A 22410-nucleotide genomic window follows, 5' to 3' on the forward strand; every position below is an offset into this window, starting at 1 on the left:
TACTTGGTGACTTCAGTGCAAAGGTAGGTAAGGGGAAGGAAAGTGAAAAATGTTGGGAAAATAAGATTCAGGAGTAAGACACAGGAGAGGCTAAAGACTCACAGACAATACAGAAACCTCATGCCTATATATGTCATGAATACTTCCGTCAAGAAGAGTAAGGAAATTTTTTTTTTATAGTGGGCACTAAACAACAAAATAAAAACTGGAATTTTTTTACATTTTAGCAGAAAATGACTTGTTCCTAATACGGGTACCATTCCCAATTCAGCTATTTGTGTATAGGCTTGTGTTAGAACAAAGATCAAAATTAGTATAAAACTAGAAGAATAGAAATGAGGAAATAATATGGCATACAATTAAAACTCCAATGTGATCTATTTAAAATCACTAATAATGAAAAATGAGAAATGGGTGAATTGGTTTTTGACACAAATTATAACCATTTTCTTGAAAGGTTTAATTGATATAAATCTCTTTCAATAAACAAAAAAAGATTAAAAAATAAACAAAAAAAACCTGGAAATGCTTAGCACTGAAATATTTCATATTGCTAAGAAGAGAGAAACATGGTGGCTAAGGGTAATACCAGTTTGTTAAATCAGAAAGGATGGTGGAAGATTATTAGCAGTATTACCTCATAACACTAATGAGCAATAGAAAACAAATTTAAATAAAGCTTGGAGAGAGATTCAAGATTCAGAAGATACTGAAGAGTGAAACTAGAATGATGACATGAACCATGAAAAATGGAAAATACTTGCAAAGACTTTCAAAGTATTTCTTATTTTTTTCATTATCAAGGACATCATTTGGCATCTGACCTCACAAGCCTGGATGTACTGCATGTGGAAGTTGAAAAAGCACTGGAGAAAACAAAGAAAGGAAGAGTAGATGACTATTAGAAGACTATTTCTTTGTGTAGGGGGTACCACAGTTTTGAAGATGCTGAAAAACTGATTCTCAAGAGAAGTAAAAGAAGAGAGAAATCCAGAGACTAGAAAAACTTTAATTTTACAAAAAAAGTCAACAATAACAACCAAAAACATCCTACTGGCTCATATCCTATTATCTCATCTCTCCAAAATTTTTATAAAAATACTCTATACATGTATCATGCACATTATTGACAAAGATATACAAAAAGGCTTTCACAAGATATTTTACTGTAGATTTTATTTCACAGGACAAAATACCACCTTTGAAAGGCCTTCCACCAACGTGTCTCCCATACCCATCAAAATGGTACAAAATTAATTTAAAGATTTAACAAAAAATCCTTCTTATTGTTAATATATTAAGTGAAGCTTAAAACACAGGGAGGTTTGCTCACCAAATGTATATGTCACTGTCATGGAAGACACCCAGCAGACAGTCCAAACTGAAGAGATTTCTTATGGATGGTGAGGTCTTCTAGACATTGTGCTGATTGCATTAAGTTCTAGAATACTGCAGAGTCTCTTAAATAAGATCCACAATCATTCAAAAGAGTTCCAAGTGGATGAAAAATTGCTACTGTGCAGACTATAACATATGGGGATAGATAAATCCATGTAGCCTAGCCATCAGTTGATATGTTATGGATGAGACACTTCAAATGGACAATGAATTAGGCTTAGAAACAAATACGAGGAAGGGAGTATGATGGATTGCATTTGGTAAACTGTGCAGCTCTTTTAATGACCCTAAACTTCTTTCTGAAATAAAGGTCCATCTTTTTTTTTTTTTTAAATACCAATATCCTTCCAGTGATAATCTCTGGCTACAAGTCATGGAAAGACTTGTCTTTAAAGAAATGAAATTGAGGGCTGCTCATCTAAAGAGCAGTGGAGAGATGCACTGTGCACAGTATAAATAAGTAACTGAATGGGAGTATCAGTGAATATGATGTCATCAGAGAAATATATGAGTGGAAGATAGGCTGGATATGTAATGACAGTAAAGAATAATGGGTGACAGCCATGTGCTCCCTTGGTGTACATGCAGTGTTAAAAGAAATATAAGGCTTTAGTATATCAGGTAGATCTTTTTCTCCCTCAATCTCACAATGGCAGACTAATGGCAAGACAAGGACAAGAAGTACGCAGGACGGGCAGGCATTAACGGAAGGAATATCCACATGAACAAAATTATAGATCCATTGAAGTATTAAAGTAAGTAATTTACCAGGGTGAGAATTAACAAGGATACAGGTCTGGGCCATTGCAGCAGGATTGATGGCAGCCAGTTCTGCCTCTCTTCCTCTGACTTTTCTGGTGTTTCTTTTTGTTTGTTTGGGTTTTTTTGCTTGCTGCAGGTTTCTCTGAGCCTCAGGATAATTGCATGCCCTGCTGCTTGTCAATGGGGAGAATAAGTGAATGAAAAAAAGTGAGTTTTTTTTTCCAGCCTCTAAAAGATTCAGTGGGAGGTGCTGACCATGGAGGAGGTGCTATGCCTGAAATCTGATGCAGGGAAAAGGGGAATAGAATTCAGTTGCTCTGATTCAGTTAGGAATAAGGCATAGGTTGAGACTTCAAGTCGGAAATCTTCATAAAAAGGTATTTGTACATAGGGTGGGAATATGGGTCTGATTAACAAAAGCACTAGAGTTTCCAGTGTTGTCCAGTACAGAGGCCTCCAGGAGTTCATACTAGGATGAAAGAGAGTAAAGCATAGTCTGATGTTTAGATTCTAGGTTCTATGAGTGTGGATTGCAAAGAATCGAGACAATGGATGGATAGGATTAAAAGGGTAATAGTCTTCCATGGAAGGTGTCCCAAGAAGGATGGTAAGTTTTTGAGAGTAAAATTTTGAAGACTTGAGCAGATATTATTATTATGAGGAGGAACAAGGGCAGTACCTAAAGAAAAAATGGCTACATGAGGAACTTGTTTACCATTTCAGATTGTTAAAAGACATACACAGAAAATGGAAGCAAAGATGAATACAAAAGAATGGTAACATGGTCCTATGAGAAAAGTGTCAGGAGCATTAAAGCTCAGATTGAGTTGAGGCTGGTGATGAAAGCAAAGGAAGAAAAATGTTTTTTTTTGAAGGCTACATTGGGGCCAAAGAGAGCAGGAAAGAAGAAGTAGGACCACTACTTACTTGGGGTGGATCGGATTATGATAATGGCCAATAGTAAGAAGGGTTTATTTACTTAATACTTTACTTTCTCTCTTTCAGAAAGAATGATCTTTGGATGGGGAATAAAAATTGTTGGTAAGAAGTGAAAACCAAAGAGAAGTGAAGAGATGTAAGACTATATCCAACTGTTTTCAATAAGTTCAAGTCACTAGACCAGGATGGAAGCTGTAGGAGCTAACATTTATAAAGAGCTTTAAGGTTGTCAAAGCTTCATTTGATCCTCACAAAAATTCTGTGAGGCAGGTGCCATTATTACCTCCACTTTACAGAAAAGGAAACTAAGACAGAGAGGTTAAATGACTTGCCTAGAATCATCCTACTAGTGTTTGAGCCAGGATTTGGACTCAGGTCTTCTTAACTTCAGGCCCTGTGCAAGCTGCCTCTCCAAAGTACATCCTATGGTATTGAAAGAACTGGCCAATGCTACTGGTGGTGGTGATCTTTGAAAAATCTTCAAGAATAGGAGAGATGCCTTGGAACTAGCGATGGGTTAATTTCCTAATTTTCGAAAAAGTGAATACAGTCAAACCTAGAGACCATTGGCTAGTCTGCTTTACGGCAAAATTCTAGAACAAAGGGAAGGTTTGTGGGTACTAAGAAGTAAGCAATGATTACTAACACTACCACATAAAGGGGATGTGTTGGGAAATTATACTGACATAAAAATAAAAGATAGCAACAAAAAAGGCTGGCATGGTTTCATCAAGAACAAGTCAGCTGGACTAACCTAATTATTTTTGACAAAGAATGCTATAAATGTGAAAATCGTTTGACAAAATCAGGTTATACTGTGAACAAGATGGAGAGATACGGACTAGATTGATAGTATGTGTAGGTGGGCTTGCAGCTAGTTGAATAATTGGACACTGAGTAATCATTAAGGGGTCAAGTTCTCTAGTTTAATGGCCAAAATCTGTCCTTGTCCTGTGCTCATGTCTACTGGTGTCTGAAGAAATACCACACACAGCTTTAGATCTGGAAGCATCCCTAAAGCTCATCTAGTTCAAACCCTTCATTTTACACATGAGGAAACGGAGGCCCAGAGAGGCTAAGTTAAGTTAAATTGCCCAAGGTCACGCTGGTAATAAGTGGCAGAACTAGGACTATAGCCCACCTCCTTTGACTCTCTAGTGAGTGCCCCACTGCACCAGGAATAGAAACATTACTGAGTCTGCAGATGACACAACCCGGGACGGATAGCTAATACGCTCACTATATTATCAAGATCCCAAAAGATCTTGATATGATAGAACTGAATAACAATAATAATAATTTATATTTATACAGCACTATTTGCAAAGTATCTTTTACTTTGTGAGGTAGGTAGTATAAGTATTTATTATCATCTCTACTTTACAAATTAAGAAACAGATTTTGAGAGGTTAAGTGACTTGACAATGGTCACCTAGTAAGTGTCTGAGATGGGATTTGAACCCAGGTCTCCAGACTACATATTCAGGGCTTTTTCCATTATGTTGCATTATTTCCCTAAATGGGATAAGATAAAATTAAAAAGGTATCCACGTCAAGTTCTACACATGGGTTCAATAAAGTTAACTGCACAAGACAGAGAAGTCATAGCTAGATAACAGTTCACATGAAAAAGATTGGGGTTTTTTAGTGGATTGCTAGCTTAATAGCAAATAAAATAAGATACATAAAGTACTCTGTCAATCTAAAAGTGATCTATAAAAGCGAACTCGTTATTATTATCGATATGTTAACAGTGTGATTCAGTAGTTAAAAAAGCGAGTGCTATCTTAGGCTACATCGAGAGAGGCACCAGAACTCGGGTAAGGAGTTTTCAGCTCTTTTATATCTTGCCTTGGTCAGACCACATCTGGAGCTCTGTGCTCAGTTCTGGGCATTATGCTTAAAGAAGGAATCACAGAATCATGGAATGCTTAGGCTGAAAGGGACCTTGGGGCCATCTGGTTCAACCTGTGCATGAAGAATCATTTCCTCTATCACATGTCTGCTGAAAGGTCATTTAGTTTCTGCTTAAAGATGTTAAGGGAGGGTGAACTCACTACTTCCCAAAGGCAGCCCATTCTCTTCAGAATAACTCTCATAGTTAGGAAGTTTTTCTTGCCATCAAGACCAAATTTGTCTCTCTGCAACTTCCACTACTGTGGCATCCAGAAAAGGGTGACTAGCACTGCGAGAGGTCTAGAGAACATACTGTATCAGGATCAGTTAGAACAAGAAGGATGTTTAGCCTAGAGAACAAGACTTGGGGGACATAACAGGAATCTTTCTGTATCATAAAGGCTTATTTGTTCTGCTTGAACCCAGAAGACAGTAATAAGAGTAGTTGATGGAAACTGTAAAGAGGCAGATTTAGGCTTGATATGAGAAAAATTTCTTAACAATCATTAGAATGTAAGCTCCTTGAGGTTTAGAGTTTTTGTTTTTATCTCTGTATCCCTAGTAATTAGTACAGTGCCTAGCAAATAGTAGGTACTTAATAGATATTTGTGGGACTGAAATTAATTAGGCCCAAAAGGGTCATAGGTTCTGTTGACAAATAGTGGGTTCCCTATAGTGTGGATAACCACTTGTCAGGAATGTTATAAAATCGATTCTTGGTCAGGTAAAGGTAGAATCCAGATGGCTACTGAGATCCTTTCCAACTCTCTGACTCAATGATTCTGTGCAAGAATAACCTCTTTATCAAATTTTATAAAGCAGAAGATTCAAGGAAAATCCAGCTGAGAATTTTGAATTGTTCACTATGGGGTTTACATTTTACATTAGACATGCTTACACTTTGTATATTTTTGTTTGAGTGTTATTAAATACCTCTTCTTTTGAGAGACATACTTCCAAATTCTGTCTGATGAAAAACCATTGCTGGGGAATGGCATCATTAGGATTTTACATTAATGACTTGTGGTTTCATGGGTGTGGTTAGTCTCACCGATGCAGTTTGCAACACTGCTATGTCTTAAGAGACAGTTTTTGGGAGTTTCTGTGGCTTAAGAATTCATCCCCTTGCAGCCAACCTAATGATAAGTCTCCTTAAAGTTAACTAGGTTCTTCTTTAGATCAAACAGTCTGCTGCTAGGCCCATATTTGAAACATTTCCATATTGGTAGGACCTGCCTGGGCTTGTGCTCCATTAGTATAAACCTTTGAGAACCCAGGGGCACCTTCGCACTATGACTTTAGTGGAAGGTGAGGAACTTACCACAGGGAAAAAGAAAAAGGAGAAGATGGCTGCAAAAAAGCACAGAGCTGGTCCTCTGAGTATAATATTTAAGATATGCTGCTTGTAGAAGGCCTTGTTCTCTGACTGTTGGATCTGGCGATTCAGTAAGTATGGGTAATGGAACCCATAGGTCACAATTGCTGCCTGAGAGGAAGGAGGAGAAATCAACGTCAGCATATGTAATGGGCATGCACAGCAGCCTCAGAAATAGCATGATACACACAAAGAAAGATCCACTGCACTGGCTCCTTGGACATGAGGCTGTAAGGAAAAGTATTGTCTTCTGAGAGATGAACAGCATACAAACCAGCTATATACTCCAATAGAACTAATTAAGTTTACCTTGTAATGGTTACATTTAATTTCAATAAATAAACCATTAATTTTTAGAGATTCATTTAAGTCTTTGGGTTCTTTGCCTATTCATTCCCATTCACTTTTCTTCTTATATGGTTATAATGAATACTTGGTTTTTCTGGGTCTTTTTTTTTTTGCTTAGAATTAATTCTAAAGGTCTTCCCATAATTCTTTATATTCCTCGTATTTCTTAGTCTTAATTGTACTGTAGTATTCCGTTACATTAATATGCCAACAAGTGAATCATTCCCCTCTTTATTGGACTATTAAGTTGTTTCAAGTTTCTTGCAAAGTGAAATAATGTTGCTGGGAAAACTTTTGAGAAGATAGCTTTAAAAAATATAATACTTTCATGGTCAACTTCACTTGAAGGTTAGGATTTCAAGGTGATTTCACAACAGAATTATTGGGTCAAAGAGCATGATTATTTTTCCACTTTTCACTGAAGAGGGGTACAGTAAACATTTGCAATGCCACCAGAAATAAATGAGTTTATTAGTCTGTTCCTTCCACCCCACATCCTGACCCCTACTCTACTAGCTCTCATTGAGTTTCATTGATTTTTAATTATTTATGACAATTTAATGGGTGTGAAGTCAGGGCCATACCTAGGGTAGCTAACTGGGGTTACGCCTGGGGCACTGAAATTTAAAGACTGCTTTCAATACTTCTATTCCTTCAGCCAGCACTCATGCTACTCTCTGTTATCTCCCTCAACTCATAATTTGCCCTAGAGTGTGGGATGGCATGAAGAAGAGGAGGAATATTACAGAGCTTCTAATGCATACTCAACTCTTGCCCTTATCTCATTAGGAAAACATCAGAACTTGACCAGCATGCACTCAGTATAGGACAAAACAGTAGCTGATGCACAGGTATGCTTTTGCTCCTTTCACACTTAGTCACTGCCTTTGGGGCTGAGAACTTTTGGGGATTGTGAGAGCATACTATGGACAGCTGTGTAGTCTGACCTTAGAATATCAGCATAAGAACTGGGGCCAGAAAGGCAGCAGGAGCAGGGCTCTACATGCAAGCGCATGCCAGTCTCAGAGAACTGTTGACTAGGAACTGCTATACAGAGGTGAGTCTGGATCGGTGGCTAAGATAGGCAGCTTCTAAAAATGTCACCAACTAAAGAAGTCTGGGAGATGGAGTACTCCTTGTTTTCTTTTTTGGTGAGTTTCATTGTTCTAATCTGAGACCTGGATATGAGCATCACTCTTTTCATCCCTCTCCCATGTTCTGTGGGTATGGGGAGTTCTGGGTTACGGCTGGACTAGAATGTTCACATAGCAGCACAGAAGCACTTTGCCTTGTACCTTTGCTATATTAAATATACTATTTGGCTACAGAAAGTTTATTGACTGTATCGAATAAATATAGAGGGTTACTGATTGAGAAGGTAAAATTCTAGACATAGAGAAAATATGGAAATAATGAGCCATACATTTTTCTACAAACTTCCAATAATATAGAGCCACATTTCATCATGGTGAAATCACTTTGCTTGTGGCTTTAGTGCCCCTTGGTGGACAAATTAAATATTACACTCTATTGTTTGGTAATAAATACATACACTCTACCTTTTTACAGGCTTAAAGAAGGCAGTATACAAGCCAATGTGGGTTGTTACTGACCACAGTGGGTAGCATCCCAAGTGACAAGTAGCCTGTCCCAATATCACATAAAACAACTGACTTAGCATCTACTTATAGAAAGTAATTTTGCTAGTGCTGTCATTTTCACTAAATTAATTCAACCTATTCCCAAATACTAACAATCTCTGCAATTATTTAGGTTACCTTTTATTTCAATCATTATGATTTATTAGTTGTCTTTAGACAGGTGGGCCTGGGCACTTATTTCTATATGGGCAAATGTTCCAATAGATGGTTTTTTGTTCTTGTAAATGGGTTTTTATGTTTTCTTGATCTTTATTGCTAGTAGATGAGAATCCAAAATTTTTAGCGTATTGATTTTGTATCTTGCAAATTTGCTGAATTCTTTTATTGTCTTCATTAATTTACTAGTTGAGGTTGAGATGGGTGGATTTTCTAGATAAACTATCAGGTCATGTATAAATAATGATATTTTGACTTCTTCTTTTCAATGTTCATTAATATTCTCCCTCCCTACCTCATCTTATTACAATTACTAATAATAAAAATGGTGAAGGTGGGAGTCCTTGGACTGTACCCGTATTTAATTATGATGCCTGTTTCTCTACTGCATATTACACTGAGTGTCAGATTGAGGTAGATATTTTTGATTATAGTTGAAGAAAAATTGATCTATTTAAATTCATAGTTTCTTGTCATATCAGTTTGGGAAATTTATATTTTTTTAAAAAATCATCTATTTCCTTTAAATTCTCTACTTAATTATTATTTTTTTTTTGGAGGAAGGCAGGGCAATTGGGGGCAAATGACTTGCCCATGGTCACACAGCTAGTACATGTGTCAAGCGTCTGAGGCCAAATTTGAACTCCGCTCCTCCAGGGCCGATGCTCTACTCACTGTGCCACCTAGTGGCCCGGCCCAGCCCCTCTCTAGTTTGTTATTTATCAACTCAAATATGCTTTCATTTTCTATTTATTTCTGCTCTTAATTTTTGAAATTTTCCTTTGATTGACCATTTTGTTCTTCTGTTAATCTAATTTTTGCATTAAATATTTTCCTGTAAACAACATATATATTTATTGATTGTGTTTGTTAGTCTGTTCTGTAACTCTATTTTAATAGAGGACCTAAGGTGACTGATATTCACATTTATTGTTACAAATAATAACTTTTGTCTTCTATTATTTTTTACTTCTTAGTGTTGCTCAGTGGGAGTAAAATCTATCTTAGTCTTCTATAAGTATTTCAACTAGTACTCTGAGGCAGTCAGTTCACCTTTGTGCCTGTTCTGATTGTTACGATGTTAGAACCAAAAGTGGAAGCAAGGTGAAGAAGCCTGAGCTCAGGGAAACAATCTAGATAAGTAAAACCCGCTAGCAAATGAATACAGAATCACAATGTTTGATAAACCTAAGAATACTGACTACCAGGGGAAAGATTTATTATTTGATAAACCACTGAGAAAACTGGAAAGTAGTTTGGCAGAAATTAGGCTTAAACCAGCAATATTAAACCTTGCAACTATTCTCCATTTATCTTCTTTTTGGTCCCTTTAAATGGATACTCAGGCCCTCAGTTGCTTTAGTATCTGACTTTTACAAGAAAGGTTCTATATTGATGGTAGTAGTGGGGTTACTAGAAAGAAATAGTGAAGTAAAAAAAAAATCATTGATAACCCCTTTTTTTTTTCCAAAAATAAGTCATTTGAATTAACTGTACCTGACTGAGGCCAATGGCGATGACACAAATGCAAAACAGGAAAATACCCAGAGGCACATCAGGAAAGGAGGCCATTAAGGAAAACTGCAAAGCAAAGTTCAAATGTTAAGCATTTCACTGAGACACTAACCAGGAAGAAATGTTATGAAATTAGGAGCTAATACCACTATCCCACCTTGGATTTTAAATACCTCTATAAATAAAATGCAAAAATAGATGGGAACATCAAAGAATATCTAACTCCCAAGTCAAGTGTTTGGACCCCTGAGCATCAGGGCAAAACTGATGTCTGTAAGTACAGGCCTAAGGTACATATATCTGAGAAGGAAGAAAGGTAAGAAAGAAAGAAAAAGAAATTGAGAGGACAGGAAGAGACAGAAGAGAGTAAGGGGAGACAAGAGGGAGGAAGAAAGAAAAAGCAGAAGAGGGAGAAGTAAGAAGAGGAGATGGGAAAAAAGGAGAAAGTGAGAAATAAGAGGACGGAAAAAGACAGGTGAGAAAAACCTGTAGTATGGTTAGCAGAAGACTGTAATTAGCTCTCAGGGACCTAATGACATGGTTGTCTTACCATGACGTAGCTGGCTCACCCCTTTATTCTAAGGAGGGCTTATTTCAAATTGGTATCTACCTTGGAAAATTTTGGGGAAGGTTTAGAAATGTGAGGATGTGTTACGCTATGGGCATCTGAGGTTTAGTTCAGGTTGGATATTTATCCATGATTGTGGGATTTGAACAACTGAAACAGTTAATACTTTTTTTTTGTATTCTTAGCTACTAAGGTAATTTAAAATAAATTACTTAAAAATTAAAAAAAAAACCCAGAAGCTCTTCCACTTAAGTATCTTCTTATGTGTTGAAATAATTCAAAATATTATGATACATTTAAAAACCCACTGAATTATTCCCGCATATTTTTAAAAATAATACATTGTACCCTAAGAACTTAGAGTTCATTAAAGATCTTTATTTATCTAATAGTTCTTCCAGTGAGGTAGGTGATAGGTATTGTTGTTAGTTTGCAGATCACAGATTTTCAGAATTGGAAGACACTTTAGAAGCCACTTAATCTAACCCTTTACCCAGCACAATCTACACTATTCCTGACAAGTGTTCATCTAACATCTGTTTGTACAGTTCCAATCACAGGAAGCTCACTACCTTTGGAGGCAGCACAAGCCATTGTGGGATGACTTCAATTGTGAGAAAGTTCTTTGTAATACTGAGCTGAAAGCGGCCTCCTAGTAATAGAAACCCAGTCCTAGTTCTCTCCTCTGGGGCCAAACGAAACAAATTTAATCTCTCTTTCATGGGAATGCCCTTCAAATATATATTTTCTTCCCTTCTCTCCAATATTCTTTTCTCTTTATGCTAAACTCCAGTTTGTTGGTGTTTCACAGTATAGCACTTGGTTGTCCCAGGTGTATGAGATTTGTTTCAGACTTCCTGAAGGCAGAGCCTGGGTCCACTTTTCCTTCTCCACAGCAGAGAAAAAGGCAAGGTTAAGCATGGTAAACTCAGGAGACGTTTGGTGACTTACGGTTAGCACTGAGGGGGTTTTGAAGTTAACTCACCGTGTATGGCAAGAAAGTAATAATCATCATACAGGCCTGTAAAAGACAAAATGTCATTAACCTGCTTGATCAAAGTAGTATCCTGGTCATCCCCATTAATGCTTCTCTTTCCAGCCATACTGTAACTAAAAATAATGGGAGGCCAATGACTTCACAGGTCAGGGCAGAGGAAACCACTTTGGATCTTATTTGTTTTTTTAGTACCCAAGGAACTCTCTTCCCTCCTTCTCAGTGTCATAGGGATATGTGCTTGGCCCTCAATACTTTTATCAGTGACCTGGATAAAGGTACAGATGCCCTAATACATTTTTATATTAAATAAAAATAGGAAGCGTATTTCACATGTTAAATAGAAGAATCAGCATCCAAAAATATCTTGACAAGTTAATATGCTGGGCCAATAAGATGAAATTTAGTAAAAATAAATGCTGTTTACACTTGAGTTAAAAAAAATAAACTTCCGAAGTACAGGATTGGGGAAGTGTTGCTACATAGTAGAGATGGAAATGGACAGTAGTATGAAAAACTTGATCTAGGGTTTTAGTGGGCTGTAAGCATTGAGAGGAATGTTATCTAGAACTTGAGATGTGATAAGTCCACTGGCCTCTGCCCTGCTTGGGCCATAACTGGAGCACAGTTCTGGACACCACAGTTTAGGAAGCACAAGAATAATCCAAGCAGGGCAGTGAGAAGGAAGGCAAATCATGGTATGTGAGGATTAAGCGAAGTAATGGGATATTTCCCATGGAGAAAAGAAGACCTGGGGGATACACGATACCTGTCTAAAGTACTTGAAGGGGCGTAATATGAACAGATGAGGCACATTCTGTTTGGTGCTAGAGACCAAAACTAGGAGTAATAAGTAGAAGGTGAAAAGAGACAGATGAGAGCAGGGAAGGATGTTGGATATGATTGGGGGGCAGGGGATCACTCTAATACCTCTCTCCTTTATTTCAAGTTTGGCTTAAAAGAAATAACAGAGCTTGGCAGTCGGAGACCCGCGTAACAGTTACAGCTCATATCAACTCAACTCAACTGTAACTACAGCATTTATCTTCTCAGCTTTCTTACATCGAATTGTTTGGCTTTATCTTTTGACTCTTCCTCAACATGTTCTGACATGTCTGGAGCTAACAGGTCAAATACTACAAAAAAGAGAAGAAATAAAGAATTCTCCATGACAAAACAGATTTCTGTCTATGTTAGATCAGGGTCAAGACTAAGCCGACCACCCTGGGACATGAGGAGAGGAATTATTCATCTCAACTTCACTTTTTATGAGAATCAAATTTTAAGTTGAAATTATTTCTAAAAAGAAGGAAAACTCACCAGGTTTAGCAAGGCCAAAGTATCATCTATCATTCCAATTACCTGGAATAATCTACAAAAAAGATGCAATTAAGAAAGAGGAAGCCAAAGAAAATATAGTTAATAATAAATGCATTCTCATGTTTAATTCTGTAATAATTTAGCAACATTTGTTAACAAGCACCAAAGTATTTGGAAAGCTTTAAAAAAAAAATCTCCCTTCTGACCAGACAACTCCCCAACAAACTTAAGGTGTTTTTTTTTTTTTTGTGTGAAGCTATCAGGGTTAAGTGACTTGCCCAGGGTCACACAGGTAGCTACGTCAGGTGTCTGAGGCTGATTTGAATTCAGATCCTTCTGACTCCTGGGCTGGTGCCCTTTCCACTGCACCACCTAGCTGCAACTAAACTTAAGGTACTTCTCACAGTCATGTCTTTTTCAGAATACTGGTGTGATATTTACCAGTTGCTGGTAGTAAAACCTGACAACAATCCTGTGAGGTAGCATAGGTATCAATATGACCATTTTATGGATGAAGAAACAGAGGCCCAGAGGTTAAGTACCTTGTCACTGGGCGAGTCAATGGCAGCCAGAACTAGAACCCAGGCTACCTGATCTGACAGAGGCAAAAGAATCTAGGTGGTGACTGGGATTCCTAGAGATCAGATACCTTATGCTGACAGTGAGAATTAGTCAGAAGGGGCTGCCACACCAACACTTCTGGGGTTTGTCCTTGTAGCAACTCAATAAAAATAAAACTCAAAGCTATTTGCAGAGTAAGGTCTCCCAGACTGATTTCTTTCTTGCCCAACTACCCCGTGGACCACCCCCTCCCCATTTCAGGTTTCTAGGGCACTGAAAGCCCTCTTAAGGATTCTCTTTGTAGCAGGTGCCACTTAATCTACAACACCACCATGAAGGGCACCCCTTATTTGAAAGCTGTAACAGGTCAGGAAGCTCAAGTGTAAGCTTGCTATATGGTGTCTATCTTGGTGGCTAGTTCACAGTATATTTCAAGTTGGAAGGGGCCTCAGGTGTAGTTCAATTTCCTGTCTTACAAATGAAGAAACCGAGGCACAGAATATTTACTTACCCTTGGGCATACAAAGTAGTAAGCTGAAGAACTATGATTTGAACCCAGGTCCTTTGACTCTAAATCTACTGTTCTTTCCACTGCACTAAATAGACTGAGGGAGAAAATACAGAGATGAAAAATCCAGGGATTATAGAGCCAAGCTGAAGACGGGATGGGTGATGTAGGGAAGGGAAGGAAGAACAGGAAGCTCATGGTGGGGGAGGTGGAGAGACTGAGGGGGTGGGGAAAATGGGAGACTAATGGGGTCTTCAGAGGTAAGAGGCAAAGTAGGGAAAAGAATAGTGGGATGATGGAGCAGCCAGAGGTATTGGGGAGCCAACCTGGGGGAGGAGATTAAAGGAGTAAAGAGATACCAGGCATCTGGGTTCTTATCTAGAGTTGTGGGTCCTGACCAAGGCACATTTACATAGCATAGCTGTTTCTAAGAGCAGATCTGAGGCTCCCAGGATCATCTTATGTAGGCTAGCCTAAAAGGTAATATAATCTGTCAGGATTTTCTAAAAATTGACATTGTAACCCAGATGGCTCTGGCACCTAAGATTAGCATAGTCGAGTCAGCATTCCCTCAAACCTGGTGTGCTCTGGCCTTTTGTCTTCATAACTGGGTTTTAACTAAATTGTCCTCTGTGATTGATTGGAGAAACATGAAGATATAGGGTACAAAGTGACCTTGTATCAAACTTTAAAAAAAAATTCACATATAGATATTCCAACCCTGCAGCCCATCTGGCCTTAGTAGCTAAGATTCAGGTCTGGGACTCTCCGGTGCTCTGGTTCTCCAAAGTTGACTATTTTTACTTCTGAGGAACACGAATTTGCAGAGGAAAACTTTGACTTATAAATAATATTTTTAGGTTGTAGAAATCTTAGAAAATGCATGAAAATTGGATGTTTACTGAAGCAGAATCCTATTTTCGTATTGAAATTCCATTATCCTTTCAGAGATGTCTTTGTTAAAAAATTAGGTCCAAGGCATTCCTTTAAAAACATAGTTAGGAAGACAGTCAATATGTTTAAATAATATTTATAGGCTTGTATGAATTTGTAAGTGATATACATATAATATTTATAGCTGAAAGAAACATTAATATTTCATAAATCAAATGTTGTATTCAAACTACCATACTAGGACCTGGTGATAAAGTATAATGACTTATCTCAAAAATTGGGCTTTTTGGGTGGGAGGGCTGAGCAACGGTCCCATCTGGTCTAGAATTAATGCATTGGATGACAAAATTTGTACGTAAAAGATCCTGACAGACTAGAATGCTGGTCTCAATCTAAGATGAAATTTAATAGGGGTAAATGTGAAATCCCACATATAAGTTAAAAAGTGCAGAACGAGGGAGGTGTGGCTAGATATTAATTTGTCTACGAGGGGTTTCAGTGGACTGCAAATTTAGTATGAGCCAATATTGTGATATGAGAGCCAAAGGGCAAATGTGATCTTGGGCAACATTAAGAGAGACACAGCTTAAAGGAATAAGGTGCTGATGGTCCCCACTATACTCTGCCCTGGTTAGACCATAAATGAAGTATTGAGTTCAGTTGTGGGCACCCTGATTTAGGGAGAACATTGATAAGTTGGAAGGCATTCAGAAGCCAACTAGGATGATGGTCTTTAAGTATATGCCATATGAAGATTAGTAGTAAGAAATGGAGATGGTTAGCATGGAGAAAAACTTCTTTTGAAGTATTTGAAAAGCTATCATCTGGAAGGGGGAATTATTTGGTCCCAGAGGGTAGAACCAGGAGCAACTGACAGAAATTGTAATTAGGTAAATTTTGGGCTTGAGGTCAGAAAAAACTTCCTATTACAGTGGAATGGGATTTCTCGAGAGACAGTGGGCTCCACTTTCCTTGGAGGTTTTCAAGTAGAGCCTGGAGGACCACTTGTTGGCTATTTTGTAGAAGGGATTCTTTTTTGGGTTTGGGTTGGCCTAGATGGTTCCTAAGGTCCCTTTCACCTCTGAAATTCTGTGGTTCTGTGAAGTTCTTCAGAATTTAAGAAAACCACTAGGGAAAAAAGGGAAAAGAAAATCATTGAGACCCATTCATCAAAAGGTTAGAAAGAAAACAATTTTGTGTGAACAAATAAAATGATTTTAAAACATCCCAAGTTTAGTAAGAGGGAAACAAAGGAAAAAGCTATTTTTGTTTGAATCTAAAGGCTTACAGCCACTACATAGATTTTCTTGGGTGTTGAGAATTTTCTCCTGAGGATGTTTCCTTGGTCCTTATACAAATAATTTACTATGGTACCCTTTGTTAATCTATTAAGTAAGGCAAAAATACTGGGTTTCATTTCCCCCCGTACGACCAGGAATATGGAAGTGGCTGTTATGTTTCACTGTGTTCTGCTCCTCTTCTGGAACATGTTTCACTATGTTCTGCTCCTCTTCTGGAACTATGCCAGGACACTGTGGGATTGCAATGCTCATAGAAAATGACAGCACATAGCATGGTGCCTGGCATAGAGTAGGCACTTGACCAATAGTATGCACTTTGTACGATGTGGGCAAGTTATTCTTACTGCTGTGAAGCTATAGAACGAAGGCAGACATCTCTTTATAAGTTTACCATTAGTATGTTTACTATTTTATTCCCTCCAAGATGCAGAAAAGGGTATATAGTAACCTGTCAGACTATACTTGAATTCTTAGACGGAAGGGTCCCAGTGTGTACTTATTAACTTAATTTCCACTGTAGCTGTAAAGAAATGACTTATCGTAGCAAGTTAGCAAAATTTGCTTGTCCTTTAAGATTTTGGACATTTAAAAAAACACTCTCCATTGTGCATACCTTATGTGTGCTGCCCAAGCCACAGTTACTATTAAAAATGTCATCAGGTAAACTGCAATTTTAGTTGCTAGAAGCTTTTGTATACTTTTGTCAAATTGCTGAAATAAAAGACAATATTATCAGTAGAAGAATCTGGCACGCATCTGGTATTTACTCACCTACAAATGACATAGTTCTTCAATCATACAAGAATGGCAACCTGACTGAAGATGCATTTTATTCCATCTCCACATTAACCTGCACCCTTTGGTTCCTTCCCTCCCTCCTCCAGACTCAAAGGCCATGTCTCAGCTCATCTGCATCTTTTTCAAAGGATGGGATGATAGATAAAATCAACCAAATCTTTCTTCCCCAAAATTATGTAATTTATGGTAAAAAAAAAAACCCAACACACTAAAATGCATATTTTAATCACTTTTTCTGATCCTAGTCCTAGGCAGCAGAGAGTAGGTTCTAAGTTAACAACAGGAGAATTGAAGTAGATTGAACTTGGAAGTTTGATGGAGAGGCTGTTTTATCTTCAAAGAGCAGGTAGCTCGATGCTTAGCTAAAAGGAGGAAAGGGTAAGCTAGCAGCTAAATGGGCTTTCTGGAACCCATAGTTAATCTCCAAATTTAACTTCATCCAATAGTTGCACGTTCCTCTGCCTGCAAACTTGCTAAAAGCCATGCCAAGCAGTCAAGCTGGTGGGCTCAGTTCATTTCCCCAGCCCTTTCTCTGAAGCACAAGTGACTGGGTGGTGAAATGACTTCAAACTGAGGCACGGAAGGAGGAAAAAGGCCTGTTCAGAACAGTAAATGGTTATCAGGCCCTGGGAAACTGAGAGATGATTATCGAACTTAGAAACAAACTTTTCTTAAAATAGTCCTATATAATACTGGGGTCACCATTACATTGTGAGGCAATGGTATGTGTTGAACCAGATTAGCCTAATTCAGTTAATTAATGACTTAGCTCTTCTTATCACTTTGGAAAAGAAATCCTATTGCTAAGGACCTGCTTTGAACAAATTGAACCAAACTTTAAGTGGTGGTTTTACTGTGAGCATGGAGAAATAAAATGCATTTTCCCTAGTGTCTCTCACCCCTCGAAGAGAGCCACAATTCTTTTTAAAAGAAAATAAAAAGAGGAAGATGAGAAAACAAGGATCAATCCGTTAAAAAAAAGTCTTAAAATTCTACCCCCATGGACCTCCCAGTTCTGCGAAGCAGAGGGGTGGGGGTATTTCCTCACATCTTGTCCTTGAGGCTGTGCTTGTTCTCTGTAATTTTGCAACATTCACTTTTGATTATTTTGTGGTTCTCTCCATTTACATTGTTGTAGCCACTGTGTATATTGTTTTCTTGTCCGTACTTAATTCATTCTTTATCAGTTCAAGCCTTTCCATGCTTCTCTGTATTCATCACATTTGTCATTTCTTTTAGCACAGTAACATTTCATTACATTCATGTATCACAATTTCTTTAGCTATTCCTCAATTTATGGGCATCCACTTTGTTTCCAATTCTTTCCTACCACAAAAAATTTATATTATATATAAAATTGTCAATAAGCATTCTTGTAAATGATATAAACCCAAGTCCATCTCTAAATCTATAAGGCTGCTATAAATCTAAAATACATTAAAAAAAATAAAAGTGCTGTTACTAAAAAGTGTTTTCAATTTTATCACCTAAGCTTCAAAAATAGAAGCTGGTAGTTGCATTTCTATGAATGTTTTTCCAAACTCTAAATTCCATCTATAAGCAGAGATACTACCTAGATACCTTCTAATTATAGGCATTTCTTTTATCCAACTTGTCTAAAACAGTGGGGCTGTAGTCTCCTTAGACAGTTCCAAGGATGGCTTGAATTGCTTCTCAAGTTCTCTTCCAATTTTACAATTTTTTGACCCAATTAAAAAAATATATCGATGTCTTTGGTGTTAGTTTCAGGCAGAATCTGCATGCTAGTGCCTATGACTAGGTTAACTAGAACTAACTTTTATCTCCTTATCATACATCTTAAGCTATAAAGAACCATTCTTTCATTTCAATAACATATTCTCTATAGTCACATTATTTATTTTAATACTTCATGTGTTTGTAATTTGTCCCTGTGGGTGGATAGTTCTTCTACGGCACAGCTCATAATCCTTCTAGATCTTAGTAGCTGGTCTTTTAGGGTAGTTGTGGCCTAAAAATTCATCATTCTGAAACTTCTTTAGTGATGAACTCTCCAATCCTCAGACAGTGGGCACACAGGCCATTATTTAAAGCATCTTTAGCTGAGTAAAACCTGCCAAAGTTGGCACTCTGCTGGCATAGTTGGAGAATACAGGGTCACCTTCATATCATGATAAAGCACTGAAGTATAATTTAAAAAAAATTCTGAGTAGGCTTTCAGTGGAGGATTGCCATATTATTCCCATAAAAGCCCAAGGAACACATTCTGGACAGGGTGACTATGTCTTAGAATACTGTCTGTACTGTAATTTTGAGAGAAGAGTTGCGCATATTATTGCTGCAAAATACAGTTTCCAAAAGGATTCTCACCTCACATCAGAAATGCTTGGGGAAAAAAAGAGACTTTCAAAGCACTGGTTTGTTTTTTTTTAGAACCATTTTGAACAAACATTCAGTCTGCACAGTAGTTGAGTCTTTTATCTGTAGTTGTAGTTGAGTCTTTTATCAGAATAGTAATCCCTAGGATTTTGCCCCTTAAGATATAGGCATCGAGTAACATGGTTTTTATTCTATCCAATTTTGTTCCAATATATTCCTGTGAGAGACGGTTAGTGGCCACAGCTAGATTAGCAAACAGTGTGGAAGCAGGGTTATTGCACACTTAGACTTTGTTAGTACTAAACCGAATAGATCATCTGGGGATTGTCTGGAATAGACGTCTAGGGCTAGATTCTGGTTACTAAGCAATCAAAACATGAATACTTTCAGTCTAAATGGGTGAGTAATTTCAGCTTTATTGATTGCTTGGGGACACAATCATGTGCAGAGACACTGCTATCTCAGATACCATATGTGAAAGGCTTTAAGTACAAAATTATGTGGCAAAAGAAATCAGTAGTAAAGGTTACTATGGTTTTGAATCTTAGGTATTAAGGCATCAAATGCTTTCTGATGATTTAAAGCAGCATTACAGCAAACGAAATGAAGCTTTAAATCTCTCACAGTACTCTACATACAATAGGCACTTAATGTTTGCTCAATTGAACTTTATATATAGGGTTTCTATTAACCATAGAATAAGTTGTGGGTGGCTGCAAAGCAATGAAGAAACCAGAACATATACATTCAAATGAGCTTTTGTCTTTCCAGGGGTCTAGGAGGCAATATACATATTCCATGGATGTTGCTACTGTTCATAGTGTCTGGAACTCTTCTCTGGAACTTCTTTCAGAGCCAACATCGGGAGATGACATTTTATTTTATGGTCACTTAAAAAAAAAACACCCAAGCTAGTATCACCTACTTTATCCATTGGTTTTTAGCTCTGAATGACATTTTTAGTTGTTTCCAAAAATTAAATTCACCCTTGAGGGCCAATAAGGCTCTAAAGGAAATTCCAAAAGTGGAGTTTAAACATGTTTTGAGCATTGGCAGCACCATCACAAAAACCTCCAAAGAGGGATACTTTCATTTGGACAAGTAAGTTTGGCGTTCTGTTAAAAAATTAATTGTATCACTGTGTTACACCTCCTATATGCTACCTTCTTTCCCGCTGCTTGTCGTACCTGCTCTGCCCCGCTGAGGCCGGCCTCCTCACTATCCTCACTACACACTGGCATGCATCAAATCATTCCTGCCTTGGGCTTTTGTACCACCTCACCTGCTCCTCTCTGTATTCAAATCCTGCCTTCAAGGGCTTTTTCATATTCCTTGGTGGAACCTCTCCAAGACCTCTCCAGGCCACACTTGAGGTCTCTCTCCTCTAAACTTCTACTGCCCTTAAGATGCCACAAAATTTGGCACTTGATGTTTTATACATGCTGAGCTTTTCTCTTTAACTGAAATGTAAATTCCTTGGAGGTCAGTGACCATCTCTAGCTCCTAAGAGACTGAATCTTTAGCTGTGGATGTGGTGAGCTAATGGATCTGGTTAACCAGAATAGCTCATTAATCAAACATGATTCTGCCAGGACATAAGTCAACCAGTATTTACTAAGTCCTAAGGAGGACAATAGTATATTTTCTAATTAAGCCCTGACAAAGAGTTGACTGCTTTCTTAATACAGTCTAATGGGGGAGGAAGCATTTCTAAAGGCTAGTGGTTGTGGCAGAAGCAAGGGGATAGTCTGTAGCTTTAGTTCTGCAGGGAATTATGTAGAATACCTGGTCGGGGTAGATTTTCATGTGGGCCACAGGCAGGATCTGCAACAGGAAAGAAACAAAACAAGATGAGTAACAGAATATTTATTCTTAGAACCAACTTTCTCCTCTCTTGAATTGCATATAGTCAGTCTAAGGCCTAAGGAAGGAGGTATTTGGTTGAGGCATGGGGGCAGGGAGGGAGGTTAGGTGCTAAGGGAAGGTGTGGACCAGGAACACATACACACCATAACAGTGGCGATGATGGAAAGCAGGGCATCACTGAAGCTGAGCATTCGGTGGGATGACTGGATGTTTTCAGAGGAATTCCCATCTCCCGTGTCTGCTGAAAGTTCCATCTGTACATCTGCATCTTCCTCTGGAGTCCCTGTTCCAGCCATGGAGTCAGTAGCTTCCTATTTTAGTTGGAAACCACCCTATTCTGGCAGCTGTTGAGCATGCCCAGAGCAAAAGGAACTTCAGAGTCCAGATTCCACTTCTCCAGGTTTTAGGAATCTCTGAGAAGGAAAGCAAGAGAAGCGTAGGGGTGGAGTAAGAAAGGAAGGGGGTCAGAAGGAGAAGCACTTCCATAAATTTCTCTACAGGGAATCTGGCTGGCTCACACACAGCCATCAACCCTACAGTCACCTGGGGAAGTATACCTTAACATCACAAAAACATAAAGGACTTTCCTGGACAGTGACAATCTAATCTGACATTTAATAAATGCCTACCAAATGCTAAGGGCTGCTCTCAAAACAGCTTATAATCCAGTAAGAAAAAAGATATCTAAACAAGTAACTGATAAAAATGCAGTAAGAATTTTCTAGAGATGGAAAGCTTTCATGGAGGAATAGGCACCTGAGTTGGACCTTGCAGAGAGGTAAAGACTTCAACTGAGACCAAGGGAGATGAGATTAGGTTGGAAAAGTTGGCTGGAGTCAGAACGTGGGGAGTCTTAAATGTCAGAATAAAAAATTTGTTCTTTATTTGGTAGGGAGCTATTGAGGTTAAGCAGAAGAGTGTCACAACCATAACCTTGTATAAGGAAGATTATTCTCAGCAGTGTAATGATGGATCTGAGGAGAGGAGACTGAAAGACAGCCAAGTTAAGAAAGCCTTGAGTAATCCAGGTAGGTTGTAATGAGGGCTTTATTAGGGCATTAGTGAAGAGGAAGGAATGGATGTGCTTGGTGCATGTGTGTATATATACTTTGCTCACAACTTATTTTTACACCAATCATTTCCTTCTGACCCCTTTCCTCAAAACAGTGCCCCCACCCCAATCTTTCCTTGT

General features: G+C 38.1%; 1 protein-coding gene across 2 annotated transcripts in view; it reads right to left on the bottom strand.

The window, feature by feature from the left end:
- The window catches only part of TMEM175 (transmembrane protein 175), a 29754-nt gene extending 8123 nt beyond the window's left edge, over positions 1–21631 (bottom strand). Inside the window, exons 1-7 of one of the 2 annotated variants that reach the window (XM_036764062.1) lie at positions 21362–21631; positions 21138–21176; positions 16810–16907; positions 12933–12984; positions 11604–11639; positions 10033–10116; positions 6317–6481 (exon numbers count right to left, since the gene is read on the bottom strand). In XM_036764062.1, coding sequence (XP_036619957.1) covers positions 6317–6481; positions 10033–10116; positions 11604–11639; positions 12933–12984; positions 16810–16907; positions 21138–21176; positions 21362–21514 — 627 coding nt within the window. In that variant the 5' untranslated portion in view covers positions 21515–21631. Of the gene's footprint in view, positions 1–6316; positions 6482–10032; positions 10117–11603; positions 11640–12932; positions 12985–14004; positions 16004–16809; positions 16908–21137; positions 21177–21361 lie in introns of those variants that run through there. The other variant, XM_036764063.1, reaches the window with a different exon arrangement.
- Positions 21632–22410: the final 779 nt, after the last annotated feature.

The sequence above is a fragment of the Trichosurus vulpecula genome, chromosome 6 (genome assembly GCF_011100635.1).
Source record: "Trichosurus vulpecula isolate mTriVul1 chromosome 6, mTriVul1.pri, whole genome shotgun sequence".
Classification (NCBI taxonomy): domain Eukaryota; kingdom Metazoa; phylum Chordata; class Mammalia; order Diprotodontia; family Phalangeridae; genus Trichosurus; species Trichosurus vulpecula.